This window comes from Ursus americanus, chromosome 8 (assembly GCF_024610735.1).
Source record: "Ursus americanus isolate L20-20 chromosome 8, mUrsAme1.1.p, whole genome shotgun sequence".
Taxonomy (NCBI): Eukaryota; Metazoa; Chordata; class Mammalia; order Carnivora; family Ursidae; genus Ursus; species Ursus americanus.
Window position 1 is genome coordinate 83,380,067 of NC_142134.1, and position 16,521 is coordinate 83,396,587.

A 16,521-nucleotide genomic window follows, 5' to 3' on the forward strand; every position below is an offset into this window, starting at 1 on the left:
CTCCATGTGACGCGCCCTCCTCGCCGTGCCCTTCAGCCGCCACCGCAGTTCCCGGGGCGCCACATGGACCGGGCCAGACCGAGCGCGCTCCGCCACTGACTGCCCGCCTGCCCACCCGCACCCCGGCCCCGGGAAGGTAACCCACGCTCCCGCGCGCACCCCACTCCAGGCCGCCCCCTGCCCAGCCTGCCCCTCCCCGGCCCCGGCTGGGCGCGCGCTCGGCGCGGGCGGGCGCTGTCCGCCGGCACGGTGCTGAAGCGGGCCCCGCGGTCCCGGCCCGCGCCCGCCCTCTTTCTTGCTCCTGCCTTGCGCGTCTCCCCTACCCATCCCTTGTCCTCTGTCTCTTTCTCTCTCCTGGCGCTCTCCCGCCTGAGGGCCGCTCAGCAGAGCCGGGCAACTCGCCCGCCCGCAAAGCCAAGGGGTGCGGCGGCAGCGGGAGCCCCGGCCCGCGCGGGTAGGCAATGGGCAGCCTGGGGGAGCTCCAGCAGCACCCCGAGCCTCTCTGTGGCAGGGCCCTGAGTTCCCCAGCCCCTCAGGAGCCAGGGGAGAAGTTTGGAAGAGAATCTGCTTTGCGGCAAGGGCACCCCTGCGCGCCAGCGCTTTGCGGGAAGGCGGGGGCACTCCCACCCAGCCAGCCCTCCCCAGGCCGCACAAACGCGGGTCTCCTTCGTCTGCAGAGGAAAACACCGTAAAACACTGGATCTCCAGAGCCCTGGGCTTGCCTGCCAGGAGGGACCCCACAAGTGGGGAGGGAGGGGCATCACAGCGCCTCCCCACCAGAGTTCAGCTGACCTGGACCCTGGAGCGCCCCACCCATGCAGAGGCAGGTGGAGGGTGGCTCTGACCTCCCATTTCCATTTGTTCCCTGAAGGCTGGGTTCCCTGCAGTCTCTCCCACCCCAGTCTCTGCTGCAGGTTGGTGGCAGTGGGCCCTGGAATTTCCCCTGGGTAGAGCCTGGTCTACCTGCCCCTGAGACTCCTCCCTCAGAAGCCAAAGAGACCTCTCTGAAGGGGCATCCACTCAGGCCCCACCCCACCATAGCCCCTCCTGTCTCTTGGATGGATCCCCTACCCCCCTGTGTCCCAGGGCCCACCAAGGAGGCGGAAGAGCCAGTCACCTTCAAACACCCCTTGGGTCTGCCCCAGCTTCACACAGCCGGGCTCCTTCTGAGCTGCACTCTCCTGCCCCCATCCGTGCAGTAGCCCCCATAAGCTGGTTTCAGAAAACCAGGGGCCAGGTGAGGCCACTTTGCAGGTCCAGCTAGGGTCTTGGGATCTGCCTACCCTGGTCAGGGTGTGGGGTGGAAACGTCCTCCACAGAGACCCTACCAGACCCTCTCAGGTGTCCCTGTCAGTGTTGGGGTCCAGCCGTAAGGGGTGGGGGAATTGACATGCTTTCTTCAGACCACAGACCCATGCTCAGGGGATGTCAGGTAGGGATGAGGAAAAAGCCCTCGCCCAGGCCTGGTGACCTGTGACCACTTCCTCTCCCCTAGGCAGAGAACTGGCTACACTTGCATGTGAGTTCTGAGCCTTGGAGGAGCCGTAAAGGAATCAAAGCCATCGTCATGGAGTTCGTGATGAAACAGGCCCTGGGAGGTAGGAAGTCGGGGCCTGGGGGCACGAGGCACGCAGCTGGCCGCTGCCACATACCACAGTGGCATGCAGACACACGGGGGCACGTTCAGACTTCACAGATGCCGTCACTGCACATCCCCGGAAACACACCTGCCCGCTCCCTCCCTCAGGACAGAGCCAGGAAAGGGGGACAGAAAAGGGACCAAAGCCAGCGCCTCGCAAATTGCTTTGGCCAGCATGGGGGGTGGGGGAGGGGGGTACACTGGTGTGCCGTGGTCAGGGCAGAGCCCACCAGACAGTGCTGAGGCTGGGATCAGGGGTTAAGGAGCAGCACCCTTGCTTTTGGGAGGATAGCCCAGGGTGGGTTTCATGGGCACCAAGGGCCACCTCTAACTGGCAGGGTCTGGTGGGCCCCATGGGGGGCCTGCTCCTGGTGCACAGAGCCTTGGGAAGCTATAGGGTGGCTGTGGCAGGTGGAGTGGGGGTGGAGAACCAGAGCTGGATCTGTGGTGTCCAGCGAGGACCCCGTGGGATCCACCCAGGGTGGGGGCAGCAGCGTGCATAGGGAGCCAGGGCTGGCTGAGCATAGGGACAAGAGAAGAGGCCAAGATAGCTGGTGTGTCCCTGGCCCCCTTCCACAGAGGCAGTGCAACTGTGTGTGTGTGTGTGTGTGTGTGTGTGTGTGTGTGTGTGTTAGGGGCCCTTCTAACCCTGCTGACTCTTATCTGAAGGGAATCCTGAGCCTGTTTGGTTCAAAGGGCCATCACTGAGGCCAGAGACCCTGGCCTGGGAGGTGGGCAGGGCAATGCACTGAGGTCCACACAGGCGTAGGTGTGTCCTGGTAGAGCAGTCTGGTCAGCCGAGGCCCATGGGGCCCATTCTGTGTGCCCTAGCTCCCTTGGTTGCAACACCAGCTCCCCGGAGCTCCCTGGGAGGGGAGCCTATGGCCGGCACCTGACTGCTGTCCGGGATGTTTTCCTTTGGTGGCCTTTGTGGGCCATACCCTGACCTGGTACCTTGCGCAGCCTGGCATGAGTCAGGTGATGCATGACAAGGTCATCCTCCTGGTGCTGCTGCAGTGGCCCGAGGAATCAGGACCTTGTTGCCAGAGGTGGGGAGTGGGTACGGGCTGTTGTGCCAGTCATGGGGGGCGGGATGGAGGGCAGGATGGTGGGCCCAGTGCCGCCAAACCTAGAACAGGGGCCCCATGGATGGGCTTGTCTCTTGCAGAATGGCTGCATTTCTGCTGCCACAAATTAAATGAAAAGACATTTGCGCCTGGCCCAGGGCCATGCTTCCTGAGATTCTGTGGTCAAGGAGAGGCTGCAGGTTGGGTCTAATTATAATGATCACGTCACCAGGACATGATTCAGGGACAAGCATCCTGGCACTGGGAGCAATCCCTGTTCCCACCCAGCCAGTCCCAGGCTGTTACAGATAATTAATTAGGTGGCTAATTCAGGCCCTGAGGTGGGTTTGTAAGAGACCTGAAATATCTGATTTGCCTGTCTACATGGCTGAAATTAGCTGGGTAATTGCCAGCCTGGGTTCCCTTTGTTCCATGTCAGCCCAAAGTTTCTCCGGCGGCGGCGACAGGGCGGGCTTCTCGGCACCATGAGGGAGCTGCGAGGGGGGCAGCCCGCAGAGGCACCTTGGAGCACCCCCCCCCAGCAGCCACCCACGGGCGCCCCCGCCCGCTGCTGCCCCACAGTATTTGTCATCCCCCGCTGCTGAGGTTGGGGGCTGCATCTGACCTCCGGGGCGAGACCTTGTGTTTTTTCCCGTGCTTCCTTTCCCCTGGACGGGCATCATTTTGGCCTCTTATGATGAGTGCGTACAGACAGAGGGACAGAGACAGACCCGGACCCAGAGGGATGGACCCGAGAAACAGGGAGCAGGTGTAGGGTTGGAGAGAGTGTGCCCCGGACGCACAAGACAGACATGGGGAGGGGTGGCCAGAGGGAGAGGGACAGTGGGGCACAGGCGGTCTGGGAATCTGTGGGGGGTGGATGGTCAGAACGGAACAGCCAGGTGAAAAAGACAGGGGGTCCTGAGACCAAGACTGAGGAACCCAAGGAAACGGGACCAGAGACAGAAGTGCAGGGTGTGCGGTGGAGACAGACACTGAGACAGAGAGAGACAGAAATAGAGTCAGGGCTAGAAACGCAGAGACCACATACCTGTGCAGTGGGAGGGAGGAAAGAGACGAGGGCCGGGCTTGCTCGGCCCTCCTGGGGCAGGACGCGATGAAGCCAAGTTAAGTGTGACCGTCTGAGACAGTCCCTAGCTCGCTGGGCGGCTGTGTTGTCCTGACCATGTGTCTCATGGAAGGCCTTTGCTGGGGACAGAGGCTTCAAGGTGACAGCCTGGAGCGTCCCATGTCGGGTAGAGCGACAGGGCGTCCGCAGCCCTCCCCCGCCCCGGCCCAGGAAGTGCATGGCTGTTTCCACAGGGCCCGGTCCACTCTGGGGCTCAGGGTATGATGAACTGAGTGACAGCCCGAAATTCAGGGTGTGCCCGTCCAGAAGGAGCTCAGAGGCGGTGAAATCCCAGGCAGCCACAGGCCTTTCCTATAAGCCTCTGTTGACGGCTGATGCTGCCCAGTCCCTGTGGCCCAACCCCTGTTGAACCCAAACCTGGCCAGTGGGCTTCTGGCTCAGCCACTGCGGCTGCCGTGTGACCCTTGCTGAGGGCTGTCTCCTTCACGGGATCTGGGGACCACGAGGCCACCTGGGAGCAAGGCACAGACCGCCGCGCACCTGCTACTGAAAGAAAGAGGAGGAGGAGGGGGTGCCTAGGAGTTGCCGTGGTGAAAGGGCTGCCCTGGGCAGTGAGGGAGGACAGGGCCCAGCAGGCCAGGAGGGGGCCTGTCAGGCGGGACTGGGACTGTCCTTAAGGCCGCTGTGGGTGAGCAGTGGGACTCACGCCCCCAGCAAGGCCACCAGCACTGATGGGTGGCCTCACAGACGCTCACAGCCTCACAGAGCAGGTAGGCAGCCACGGACCACAGAGGAGGGGACACGTGGCTCCTAGGGCCCCTTTCCCTGCGATGGCAGGATCCGCCCAGACACGCCAGTCCCTGGGCCCCGGCAGTGGACATGGGAAGGCTTTGCATGGCGGCAGTCTCTCTTGAGATGCAGCCTGGAAGGGGCCGTGTCGAGCCCAGGGGGGCGTTTGCTCTTTGGGCCTGAGTTCTTTGAGGGGTGACTAAGGGTACCTTTGGTTCTTTAAAGTCAGACGTGATCCCCTGGACACAGTTCTGCTGGGGTCAGCACCAGGGCCAGGGAGCTGTGGGCACCGTGGGCACGCAGGGCTGGCTGAGGAGAATTCTCTTGGGGCCAAATTGTTGAGAAAAGTGTCCAGCTGTTGACAAATTTGTTCTTACCAAGAGAATATCCTGGAGGCCTTTATGTTCTTGGCCACCCCAAGACCCACCCCAGATTTAATGCTCAGTCCCTCGAAGACGAGAACACTCGCGAAGTCCGTGGGAGCCGCAGGTGGTGGCCCGGAGACCACACGAGGTGGCCATGTGCCCGGATCCGGGGCTCAGTCCTCAGTTTCCCCCAAGGCTAGGAAGTGGCAGGTGGCCCTGGAGCTCTACTCACACCACGGGCGAGAGCGCGGGCAGCTGCCAGGTTACTGTGGTTGGTGTGGACTCTCATTGGGCTAAATCAGGCGCAGTGTGGCCGTTTTGGCCCCAACAACTGGTTCGTGGCTGGCTGTCCTGTCGATCGGCCTTGGGGTGACACGGTCCACGTCCAGAGCGTGCTCAGGTCCTCAGGGATGGTGTGGAGGCAGGGGAGGGCTCCATGGAGGAGGGGGCATCTGAGGTGGGATTCAAGGATGGGCAGATGACCCTGGGACACAGCATGTGCAAAGGCCCAAGGACTGCAGGGCTGGTCCAGGTGTGGAAGACAGCAGGAGATGGGAAGGAGGACATTACTGGGCAACCGTGACCAAGCCCACGGAGGGGGGTCTTCTCACCAAACACATGCTAGTGGCCCCCGTGTCCTGTGGTGAGTTGGGCTGGGGCCATCCTGGGGGTGGGGAGGCTGTCCTCTCTTGGGGAGTAGAAGGGCATCAGGCCTGTGCCTGGTGCATAGGGCAGGTGAGGGAATGGACAGCCACCTTCCCGAGGCCAGCATGTCTGAGCAGGGACAGCAGCTCCACCGAGCCAGACCGCGGGTGTATGGGAGGAAGACGGATCCTTGTCACCCTGACCTCCACGGGCATTTCACAGACACATACCCCAGGGAGAGCCTCTGGGGGCTGCTGCAGTCGGGGGGTGGGTGGTCTGCTCTCTGCTGCGGGCTCTTGGGGACCAGTCCCCAGATATGTCAAGGCTGCTGGGTCAGATCCTGGAGAAGGGAGGGCAGTACCCACCTCATCGCTCGCACAAGATGGGATCTGAAGGGCGATCTCCCTCTGGGGCCAGGAGCCCTGGGCAGAGAGGTGCCTCCCTCCATGCGCATGTTGGGGGGGCTCCTTCCTTGTCTGGCACCTGCTTCTGTTAAGCATCCTGAGACCCCCTCCCGCGCTGGGTCTCCGACTCCCGGCTGAGTCCTGCGTGTGCCTGCAGGCGCTCTGGGACACAGTGTCAGGGACCCTGAGGTCTTTGCAGCGCAGAGGTGGCTCTTTCCCAGACCGTCCTTACCTTGCCCTCCAGGACCTCAGATCAGAGCGGCAGAGACAGCCTGAGATCCCAGGTGGTCCTGTCTGGACCCATGGACTCTACACTGAGGGTGAGGCCAGGCATCCCCATCCTGTCCCAAACCCAGGTCTTGAGGGTAGGGCAGGTCTTACTGGCCCCCCGACCCCGTCTGTCTGTTTTGGAGTTAGCTCTGCTTATCAGGGGCCTCCCATGGACCTGGGGCTGCCCAGCGAGGACACTCCCAGGTTCCCTGGGGGGATGGTGGAGTCCCAGGCTGAGCTGGGCTGCAGAAGGAGCAGACTGGGAGGGGAAGCACCAGGATTCTGCACTGGGGAAGATGCTTTTGACTCAGAGAAACAGACAGGGAGGGGCTTGAATCGAGGTTTGTTTCCCTTACATGGAGACGTGTCAGGAGGTGGCTCAGCTGCTCCGGGGTGCCATCCGGGACCGGCTTTAGCCTCGTTGCACCTCTGGCACCCCACGAGCTTCCCTAGGCTGTCATGCTTAGCCTGCTTCTCACAGTGGCAAAGTGGCTGCTGCCGCTCCAGCGTCCCATGGACAGGGCAGGAAGAAGGGGAGGGCCCAAGGGACAACCCCTTGTTCTGTTTAGCAGATGTGTGTGTGGGATCGCACTGAGGATTTCCATTCGTATGTCATGGAAGGTGAGGCCAAGGTGGGCACATCGCCCTCCAAACAGGTGGGCGGTATTGGGGAGCTCACGGTATGGGGCTCACGTCAACTTGGGAAACCTTGATTTTCAGATGCAAGACCCCCAGACCATGAGCCCTCCAAGGGCAGGGGCGCCAACTCCCTCCCCTGCTCACCTCTGAGAGCTGGGCTTCTCCCCAGGCAGCCAGCAAAAAGTCAGTGATGAAACAGCCACATTCACTCAGAATGGGCACCAGCTCACTTCCCTGGGCTCAGGAGAGACACACGTCTCTTGGAGGCTGGAAGACACATCAGAGAAACCGCCTTTTCTCCCTAAGACAGTGAAGGACGGTCTTTCCCTCAGGAGCCTATCCTCCTAGTTGATTAAGCCACAGCTCAGTTATAAAGCTTTAGCCCCAGTGTGGGAACAAAATGGATATGTTGCACTTCAACTGATAAAGTCATTTATTTTTTGCCTTGTTGGTTGGCAGGAAATTCTGGTTGGGATTAAAGCATTCATTTTAATAGCTCCTGTGTGACGGGCTCACAGTGATCTTGCACTAACACCAATGACTGCTTGGTTGGCTCGGGAACATTGCACATTTAATGCTGGGGCGTTAAACTAGCAGAATGAGCGTCAAGTCCGGGCAGACCCTAATGCCAACAAATTTCAGAGACTCTGGCATGGTAAACCCAAGCCCAGGTCATAATGGATCAGGCAGGGGAGCACTCCGGGTGGGCAAGGGGGAGCACAGAGCCCTTCTGAGACTCCTGCTGTTGGTCACGGGCTGCCCGGAGCAACCTGGTTCCATCTAGGGGAGGTGAAGGCCTTGGCTGGGTGCTGCACAGTCCTTCCTCCTGGGCTGCCTGCTCTTGGGGTTCATATGAATCTCTCTTTTTTAAGATTGCTTTTTATTTTTTTATTGAATTTTTTTAAAGATTGTATTTATTTATTTGAGAAAGAGAGAGTGAGAGAGAGAGAGAGAGAGCACCAGAGCAGGGAAGTTCAGAGGGAGAAGCAGACTCCCCAGTGAGCGGGGAGCCCGATCCAGGGCTCGATCCCAGGACCCTGGGATCATGACCCGAGCCAAACGCAGACGCTTAACCGACTGAACCACCCAGGCGCCCCCAAATCTCTCTTATCTAGGGTTGCTCTCACTTTTCTCATCTCCCAGACAGGGGAGAACATGGTTTCTCTACCCTTGCAGGATCGTCAGGAGCTCTGGCTTCCTTTTCTTGGGGGCAGGCTGGCTGGTTGGGGGAGAGTCCCTGTTCCATCCGGTAGGTCCCCTTTGGTCCCATGGGCCTGACTGTGAACTGTGGCATCCAAGCTGCTCAAGGCCCAGCTGAGGGCCTGGGGTTCTGGGATCTGAGTGCTGGGTGCTGATAGTGCTGTATGCTAGGTACTGAGGGTACTGAGTACTGGGTTCTGGGTGTTGAGTATGGTTCTGAGTGCTGGGTGCTGAGGGTGCTGGGTGTTGGGTTCTGAGTGCTGGTCTGGGTGCTGAAGATGCTGCATGCTGGGCACCTGGTGCTGAGTGCTACATGCTGGGTGCTGAGGGTGCTGTATACTGGGTGTTTCATGCCGAGTGTTAGGTGCCAGTGCAGACTGGGACTCAGGAGGTTGGGACCCAGGTCAGGCAGCTGGCTAAGAGCAGCTCTGACAGAGCCTACAGGCAGGATGGTGTCCACGTCTGTGCCTTTTGGCACCGACAGCTGTTCCTCGCACTCCCGTGGAATGTGGCAGCCTTGTCCTGGCAGAAACGACAGGGCCCCATGCTGAGATTTGTTTCCTGAGCGGGGATGGTGGGCTTCATCAGGGCAGGGTGCTGTCCACTGCATGCACCCCAGGCCATCTTGGCCCCAGGCCTCTGCCTCCACCCTCTGGCCCCCAGTGGTTTCAGAGCTGGCCAGCAAGGCCCACGGGCCTGGGGCCTCCTGGGAGAGGCGAGGACAGCAGATGCTGTGCTCGTGGCAGGAGGAGGCATCGGGGACAAGGAAAAGCTCTTTTAACAGAAGATGGGGCGTGGTCCCGGGGAACCCTCAGCAAAGCTGCCAGCCTCGGGCCCTCGAGGCTCCTCAGGGCCACCGGGACCATCTTGCACTTAGCTTTCCTTCAGAAAGAAGGTTCTGGAAATGGGGACTTCCACCCCAGGCTTTGTGCCTGGTCCATGGGGGTGAGAGAGAGCAGCCCTCTGTGCCCAAGACCCGTGTTGGGGTCGGTCTCCCCTACCCTCTGTCTGTCCACGTAGATGCCCTCCCCAGCAGAGCCCACCCTGCCTTTGGGGTCCCTATCAAGGTGGAGACATCCTGGGAGGTCCCTGAGACTCGGGGCCAGGAGGTGTGGGGGGCCTTCCCTGGTCCTTGTCCCTTTCAGCAGATGAGGTGCCAGTGGCAGTGACCCCAGGACCCATGGCTGCAGCGTCTGGCCTCACGGGCAGCACTGGTGAGCGGGCAGCCACGAGAGTGGCAGAGAGGCTGAATGGAAGGGTGGATCCCTGACGATCACAACCATCCTGGAGCGGGGCGGCCGTGCCGTCTGTCCCCAAGCTTGGCTCTGTGTGGGCTCACTAATGGGCGTTTTCATCTCGCTCTTGTCTACGTTTGTCCTCTCCTGAAAGCCAAGACCAGACACTCGCCTGGCACCTGGCTCCACAGGCCCTGGGCCCCGGGCCGTCCCCAGCAGGCGTGGCACATCCAGTGGTCCCCGAGGCGAGGGGAGGGGGACTCTGTTTACGGCAGGAGGAAAATCCCCAGACAACTAATAAAGGTTTGCAAAACCACAGAAGGAGTGGACAGGCGGAGAGGTGATTTTGGCAGTTTGGAGCGTGCGTAAAAGCTCGAGGGGCCTCGCGGAAAATCAAGGACGTGCGTTCAGTACGGCCGCTCTGGTGGCCTGGCTGAGGCAGGCAGGGCTCTGGCCTGCTGGGAGGCGAGCAGGAAGCATCTGCTGGTAACCCTCCAGCCATCAGGCCCAGGGCCCCCAGCCCCATGGCAGCAGGGTGAGACAGGGCCCCCGGTGTCTTGTGCCTGCCTTCCTTAAGGGCGTGGAGGGGCGCGGGACCCAGACTTTGCACCCAGCACTCAGGAGAGGCCCGGCCCTGTGCCGGCACGGACCCGTGCAGAAAGCCAGCTGTCTTTAGCCCATTCATCCTCACTCGTGACTTTGACCTGGACCAGTGGCCCGTCGGTGGGAGCGGGAGTGGCCCCGTGGCCAGTGGCGGGCTTTACTTCTCCCTGACCAGGATGGCGAGGGGAGTCCGGCCTCGCCCCCTCTCAGGGGCAGAGGGGTGAGCGTCCAGGGCGGGGGCCTTGGTGTCGTAGGAGCGGTTGGTGCGTGTGTACCGTTGCAGTTAACGCAACCGATCTGACCTCGGCCATCTTCACTCGCACCTTTTTAAAATGCTTTCATGCTGTTTTACTTATTTTATCATAATATATGGACTTAATTTTCTATTTAAAAACGTTCTGCAGGTTTTGGAGGCTACATGCCCCTTTAAAGCATGATTTAAGCTCTAATCGTCACGGTCAAGAACGATTCCGTGCGCTGGGAGCCCTCGCCCCCGCTGTTCCGGGGGTTCTGTGCCCTCCTGTGCCCGCCCTGCGTCCATGCCGCCTTCAGGCTCTGGGTCCTGCGTCCAGGCGTCTCGGATGGTGTATGTCCTCTTAATATATAAAGGGTACTTTGATCTTTGCATTCAGCTTTACAAGAGATATTTACACGTATTTACTCTTTAACATGAAAGTGGATGCTTATTGTAGGGGACTGAAATAATGTGGAAACTGGAGACGGCGCTGCGTTCAGATTCACCCGTTAGAATCGCTTCAGGGTTGGCTTCAGATCTGCCTCTAATTTAGAAGACTCTGCAAGGTCCTTTATGCTGTCGGTTGTTAGAACTAGTTCAGGGGGGTCAGGTTAGCACCAACGGGGCCCTCACCTGGCAGGGTGACTGGTTTCAAGTAGGGTTCGGCAGGAAGCCCTGGAGCAGCCTCCCTCCCTTGCCCCTGGAAGGGGGTGAAACCTGCCCCTTTGGCTGGCGGGCCGCAGGAGCCGAGTGGGCTTCGCCCCGAGTTCAGGGAGCTGTCTGCACGTGTTTCCAGCCTTCCCTCATCCTCCTGACGGGGGCGTGGGGTGAAGGCGTAATCCCATCCACACTGAACGGGATAATGTGGAACGCAAACTTTTTCTCAAGTCAGCCCACGGGAGGTGTCCTCACGTGCGCGCCTCCCTGTCTGCTTCTCGGTCACGTGCTCGTTGGGTTCAGCTCTCTTGCAAGACCTCCTGCCCCGTGCTTCTTCCGCGGCCGTATCAGCCGCTGGGGCTGGTACCGTCATGACCGTAAATAATGTTCACTGAGGAGCCAAGCAGGGCAGCGCAAATACACTTCTTTCTTGTAAAGCCTTCGGCCTGCCCTGTAGCTAACATAGGGCTCATTTTCCGTTTGCCCAGTTTTCTGTGGACTCTCGGGCTTCCACACCAGCCAAGCAGCCCTCCCCACGACACTCGGGTGCGGTTAGCGGTCCCAGATGGACGGTTAGCTGTGTTCCCTCTGGAGCAGCTGCCCCAGGACCCTGGCCCCTCCCGCTCACTCCTGTCAGCCCTGGTTGCTGTCCGCTGGCTGGGTCCTTGGGAGCTTTCTGTGATGGTGCAGAGACAGAAGTCTCCATCTTGTGCCTTCACGCACGGTTCGCTGGGAATTGCATTTTAGATTCAGAAGAATTTGCCCCCCAAATTGTGAGGTTATTTTCTTGTTGTCTTCCAGATTCTCGAGTTGCTGTTGAATCATCACATGCTATTCTTACCCTCAGTGCTCTTTGCGTGACCTGCTTTTATCTCCTCTCTCTCGAGAGGCTTGTACGGTTTTCTCTCCAGCCCTGGCATTCCGACGTTTCGGGATTCTCGGGCCCGCTGTGGGTCCTCCCCGGACCCCGGTCTCTGTCGCCCCCGTGGCCGCCCCACCGAGGCCTCGTCCTCCCTGCCCCGGGAACTCTCCTGCGTGGGCTCTCTGCTTTCTTCTGTGCTCTCTCCTGTCTTTCATCTCTGTGTCTCTTGTTCTACTCTCTGGGATGTCTCCTGAATTTTATTTCCTAGCCCTTCAACCAAATTTTTTATCTCTACATTTATATTTTTAACTTCCAAGAGCTCTTTCGTGTGTTCTAAACTACCGCCTTTTAAAGCGTTCCCCTGTGCTCTGTCCTGTCTCTCCTCTCTGGGTCCCTCCTGCCCCTGGTTTGGGAGCGGTCTTCATGGTGGAGGCTTTCCTCAGCTCCGCGCTTCTATTTCCGAGTGAGCTACGAACGCCTGTCTGCACGTCGCATGTGCTGCGTGGGACCCTGGGCTTCCCTGTGGGACACACGTGGTGAAGTGCTTTCTGTGTCTGGGAGCCCAGGTTCCAGCATCTTCAGGTCTTGTGTGGATAAGGGGTCCACGGCTCCACCAATGGACCCTGTGTGGCTGGATGACAGGGTCTGCCAGCAAGGCAGTGGACAGGGGCTTGGGTGGGTCTTCTCTTTCAGGACACAGATGTCCACTTCACCCACTTCTGTCGCTGGACCGTCACCTCTGCCCCCAGCGCCTGAGTCTGTGGGGCCTTGGCTTCGGCTTGCCCAGGGAGACGACTTCTCGATTCCCCCTTGCTGCTTGGGTGGCGGTGGATCCCTGTGCAGGGAGCGCAGGGCCCCTCGTGCAGACCCCAGCCCGTGCTCCCCCCACTGACCCCACAGGGCCTGGCGCCTCCAGCTCGCTGCGGATCGGCGTCTCGGCGGCGCTCTCTGTTCAGTTCTGCCTCGCGTCCGCGTCCTTCCTCCCCAGACCTGACGCCTGTGTTTCCTCGTTCTCTCCCCTCCTCTCCTGTGTGACCTTGTGTGATCGTACTTTTAAATGTCTTCACTCCCATTTCAGGGGGTTGTAGAGAGGGGTGTTCCGTCCGTCACGTTCAGCCATCACCTGCATGGGCACATGCGTGTGCCGGGACACGTGGCGCGAGGATGATCAGAATTAGCCTGGTGTGAGCTTATGTGCGTTCGCGGCTGTGGACTTAACCAACACTGACTCGTCATCACAGGTCCGGTGCCTGGCTCTCACAAACCGCGCTGTGACGGGCCATCCGTCAGGATTTACCGCCTGCTCCCCACGAGCCAGACACACAGACAGGATCTGTCTTGATGCAACGTGCACTCGCGTGTGGGGACCGGATCAGCAAACACGAGGCCAAGCGCCACGCCCGGCAGAGATAGGCGCCGCGCAGGACGGACTCCCAGCGGGAGACCGGTCCTCCGGGCGGCGTGCCAGCTGGACGTGTGGGTGCTGCAGGAGCGGTGGCCTCTCGGAAGACCGTCACCTCCTTGCTGACAGGAATTCAAGACGGCACCGGACGTGCAGAGCTGAAATTCTCCTGACACACGTTCCCCGTCTGCCCTGTAAAGAGCGCACACCAATCTGCGTCCCCGACCGTGCTCCGTAATCACGTTACCCACGTGCTCCCCACGTGGGATTTCATCAGCTAGTGCGGTGAAATAGGTAAAACGCTCTCGTTTTAATTTAATTTTTTAATTTTGATTTTCATTCAGCTTCTTTCATTTACTCAGTACAATTTTTGGGTGTCTCGTAGTTGCCATATTTATGATTTGTACGTTTCAGGTGAATTTTCTGTTATTTACTAAAACCTTTCTGTGCGTGTCACTTGCCACTGAACTCTGCAGCGTCCCGGGTGTTTCCACCGTGTGTTACTGATACAGTCGGCTCGTTAGGGCCCGGGGGTGGGGGGGCTTCTTTGTCCTGGGTCGTAGTCCCCACTTCCTGGCATGTCTGGTAAGTTTTCACCGGGTGCCAGACGTTCTGAGGCTCACCCTGTTGGGTGCCGGATATTTTTGTTTTCCTAAATACTTTCGGGCGCTTTGTTGCAGATGTGGTGAGGTGGCTTAGACACTTTGATTCTTCCCTGTCTTATTCTGGGGCTTCGTTAGGCAGGACCGGAGCCTCGTCTGCGGTACTTTCCCCCACAACCCAGGCCACCCCTTCCTCGCTCTGACAGGTGTGCTGGGGTCCGTGGCCTTTTCAGTGTGGGCTATTGGAGCACTCTTGTTAAGAGGCAGAGATTGTCCAATTGGGTAGAAAATCAAGACCCAACTTTGTGCTACCTAAAAGAAACGCACTTTAAATATACAGACGTAAATAGGGGCAAAGTAAAATGATGGAAAGGGTAAGCCACGCCAATAGTGATCAGAAGAAAGCTAGAGTGGGGGCGCCTGGGTGGCTCGGTCGTTAACCGTCTGCCTTCGGCTCAGGGCGTGATCCCGGCGTTCTGGGATCGAGCCCCACATCAGGATCCTGCGCTGGGAGCCTGCTTCTTCCTCTCCCACTCCCCCTGCTTGTGTTCCCTCTCTCGCTGGGGAGAGAGCGATCTCCTCTGTCATAGATCCTCCTCAGCGATCTCTCTGTCAAATAGATAAATACAATCTTTAAAAAAAAAAGAAGAAGAAGAAGAAAGCTAGAGTGGATACGTTAATATCACCCAAAGTCGATTTCAGAGCAGAGGTTATTACCAAGGACGACGAAGGTCCTCTCCTGGTGTCAGAGATGCCGGAGGACTAGGAGGATGTCAGTCTCAACCGTTTCTGCAGCAAAGATGAGCTTCCAGGTGGAGCTGAAAGGGCAGATGGGCAAACCCGGGGTCAGGTGGGGAGACTCGGTAGCCGGTTGGACAGACGGAAACGCGACGAGGACCTACAAGACCTCACAGCCCTGTGCGCGAGCCTGAGCGGACTGACATCAGAGACTCTCCCGGCGAGGGCGGAGGGGCATTCTTCTCAGACACACACACAACAGGCACAAAGCTTCTGGGCCATGAAACAAGTCATAATGAATGCGAAAGATTTCGGTCACCCCGAGTATGTTCTCTGACCACAGTGGGATGGAACAAGAGACAAGCAACAGAAAGATATCAGGAAAATCCCCCGAATACTTGGAAACAAAACAGCACACTTCTAAATAACCCATGGTCTGAGAAGCAGTCTAAAGGGAAATTAGAAGGTATTGTAAACTGGGGGGCATCTGGGGGGCTCAGTCGGCGAAGCGTCTGCCTTCAGCTCAGGTCATGATCCCAGGTGCTGGGGTCAAGTCCCGTGGCGGGCTCCCTGCTCAGCGGGGGGTCTGCTTGTCCGGCCGCCTGCCGCTCCCCCTGCTTGTGCGCTGTCTCTTTCTGTCAAGTAAATAGAAAAATCTTTAAAAAAAGAAAGTGTTGTAAACTGAATGGAAATGAAAAGAAAAACAAAAATTTGTGGAATTCACTAAAGCGGTGTTTAGAGGGTAACGCAGGTCACTCAACACCCCATTCAAAAAAAAGAAAGGTCTCAGCTTCTAACATCAGAAACCAGGAAAAGGAACGCAAATGAAACCTGGAGTGAACAGAAGAAAGGAAATAATGAAGTTCAGAGCAGAAGTAAATGAAATGGGGGAAAAAGAAAACCAAAAGCTACATCTTTAAGATAAAATCGGACTTGTATCCAACATTTATAAAGAACTCTCACCGTTCATTCAATAAGAAGACCGGCAACCCAGTGAAGACACGGGGGGAGCCCAGGGCCGTGGAGCCCAGTGCAGGAGGCCGGGCTGGGAAGTCAGGGCGGCATCTCGGGGCGGAGCCATGCTGGCCCAGGTGCCCTGGACGTCGTCTGTCGAGAAGGGCACTCCAGCGCTGGGGTCCTCCTCCCCGGCCCCAGAACCTCAGTCCAGTCTTGAGAAGAACATCAGACAAATCCTAATTGTGAGACAGAAAATTCCTGAAAAGTCCTCAGAGCTGTCGAGGTCATCGAACACAAGGGAAGCCTGGGAAGCTGTTGGCCAACAGGGACCTGAGGAGACGTGAGAGCTGAATGTCATGTGTGTCCTGGACGCTGGAGCAGAAGGGACATCAGGTAAAAACTAAGGAAATCTGAGAACGGCAGGGGCTTCAGTTAGTAATGTCATTATCAACGAGGCTCATTAATTGTGACAAATGTATCACATTACTGTAAAGTGTTAACAGCAGGGCGGACTGGGGGCTGGGTATGTGGGGACTCTGTACTATCGTTCTCCAAAACTTTTCTGTAGATCCAAAATAAGAAGTTAATTTTTGAAAGTGTGCAAAAGCTTCGAATAGGTATTCCACCAAATAAGATGAGAAAACAGCTACTAATCACGTAGAAAGACACTTCACGGCCAAGAGGACGGTTGGAATCAGGAAAACAGACACTAGCAATTGTGGACCAGGATCCGGAGAAATGCAGATCCTCGCTCCTTGCTGGGGCTTTAATACGGTGCAGCCACTTTGGAAAACAGTGTGGCAGATTCTTAAAAAGGGAACCTAAGGGACCACACAGCTCAGCCATTCCTTGCCGGACCGCTGCCCGAGAGAACAGGAAGACCACGTCCGCGCTGTGCACAGCAAGTCAGGGACCGAGACCCAAGCGGGGAAACGCCCCAGATGTCCAACCGCAGGCGAAGGCAGCAGCCGGTCGTGTCCTTCCTTGTGACGGGCCCACCCCACGGCGCGAAGGGGCGGACTGCAGAGACCCAGGGCCGCGCGGACGGCGCCCGAAGCGCTGTGCTCAGTGGCGGCCACAGACCCGCCTCCCCAGTTACGCCTGTTCCAGGATTCCACTGAC

General features: G+C 58.4%; 1 protein-coding gene across 2 annotated transcripts in view; it reads left to right on the forward strand.

Moving 5' to 3' along the window:
• CPLX1 (complexin 1) overlaps positions 1 to 16,521 on the forward strand; it is a 34,859-nt gene continuing 18,338 nt past the window's right edge. Inside the window, exons 1-2 of one of the 2 annotated variants that reach the window (XM_045774814.2) lie at positions 1 to 136; positions 1,496 to 1,598. In XM_045774814.2, coding sequence (XP_045630770.1) covers positions 1,568 to 1,598 — 31 coding nt within the window. In that variant the 5' untranslated portion in view covers positions 1 to 136; positions 1,496 to 1,567. Of the gene's footprint in view, positions 137 to 672; positions 828 to 1,495; positions 1,599 to 16,521 lie in introns of those variants that run through there. The other variant, XM_045774815.2, reaches the window with a different exon arrangement.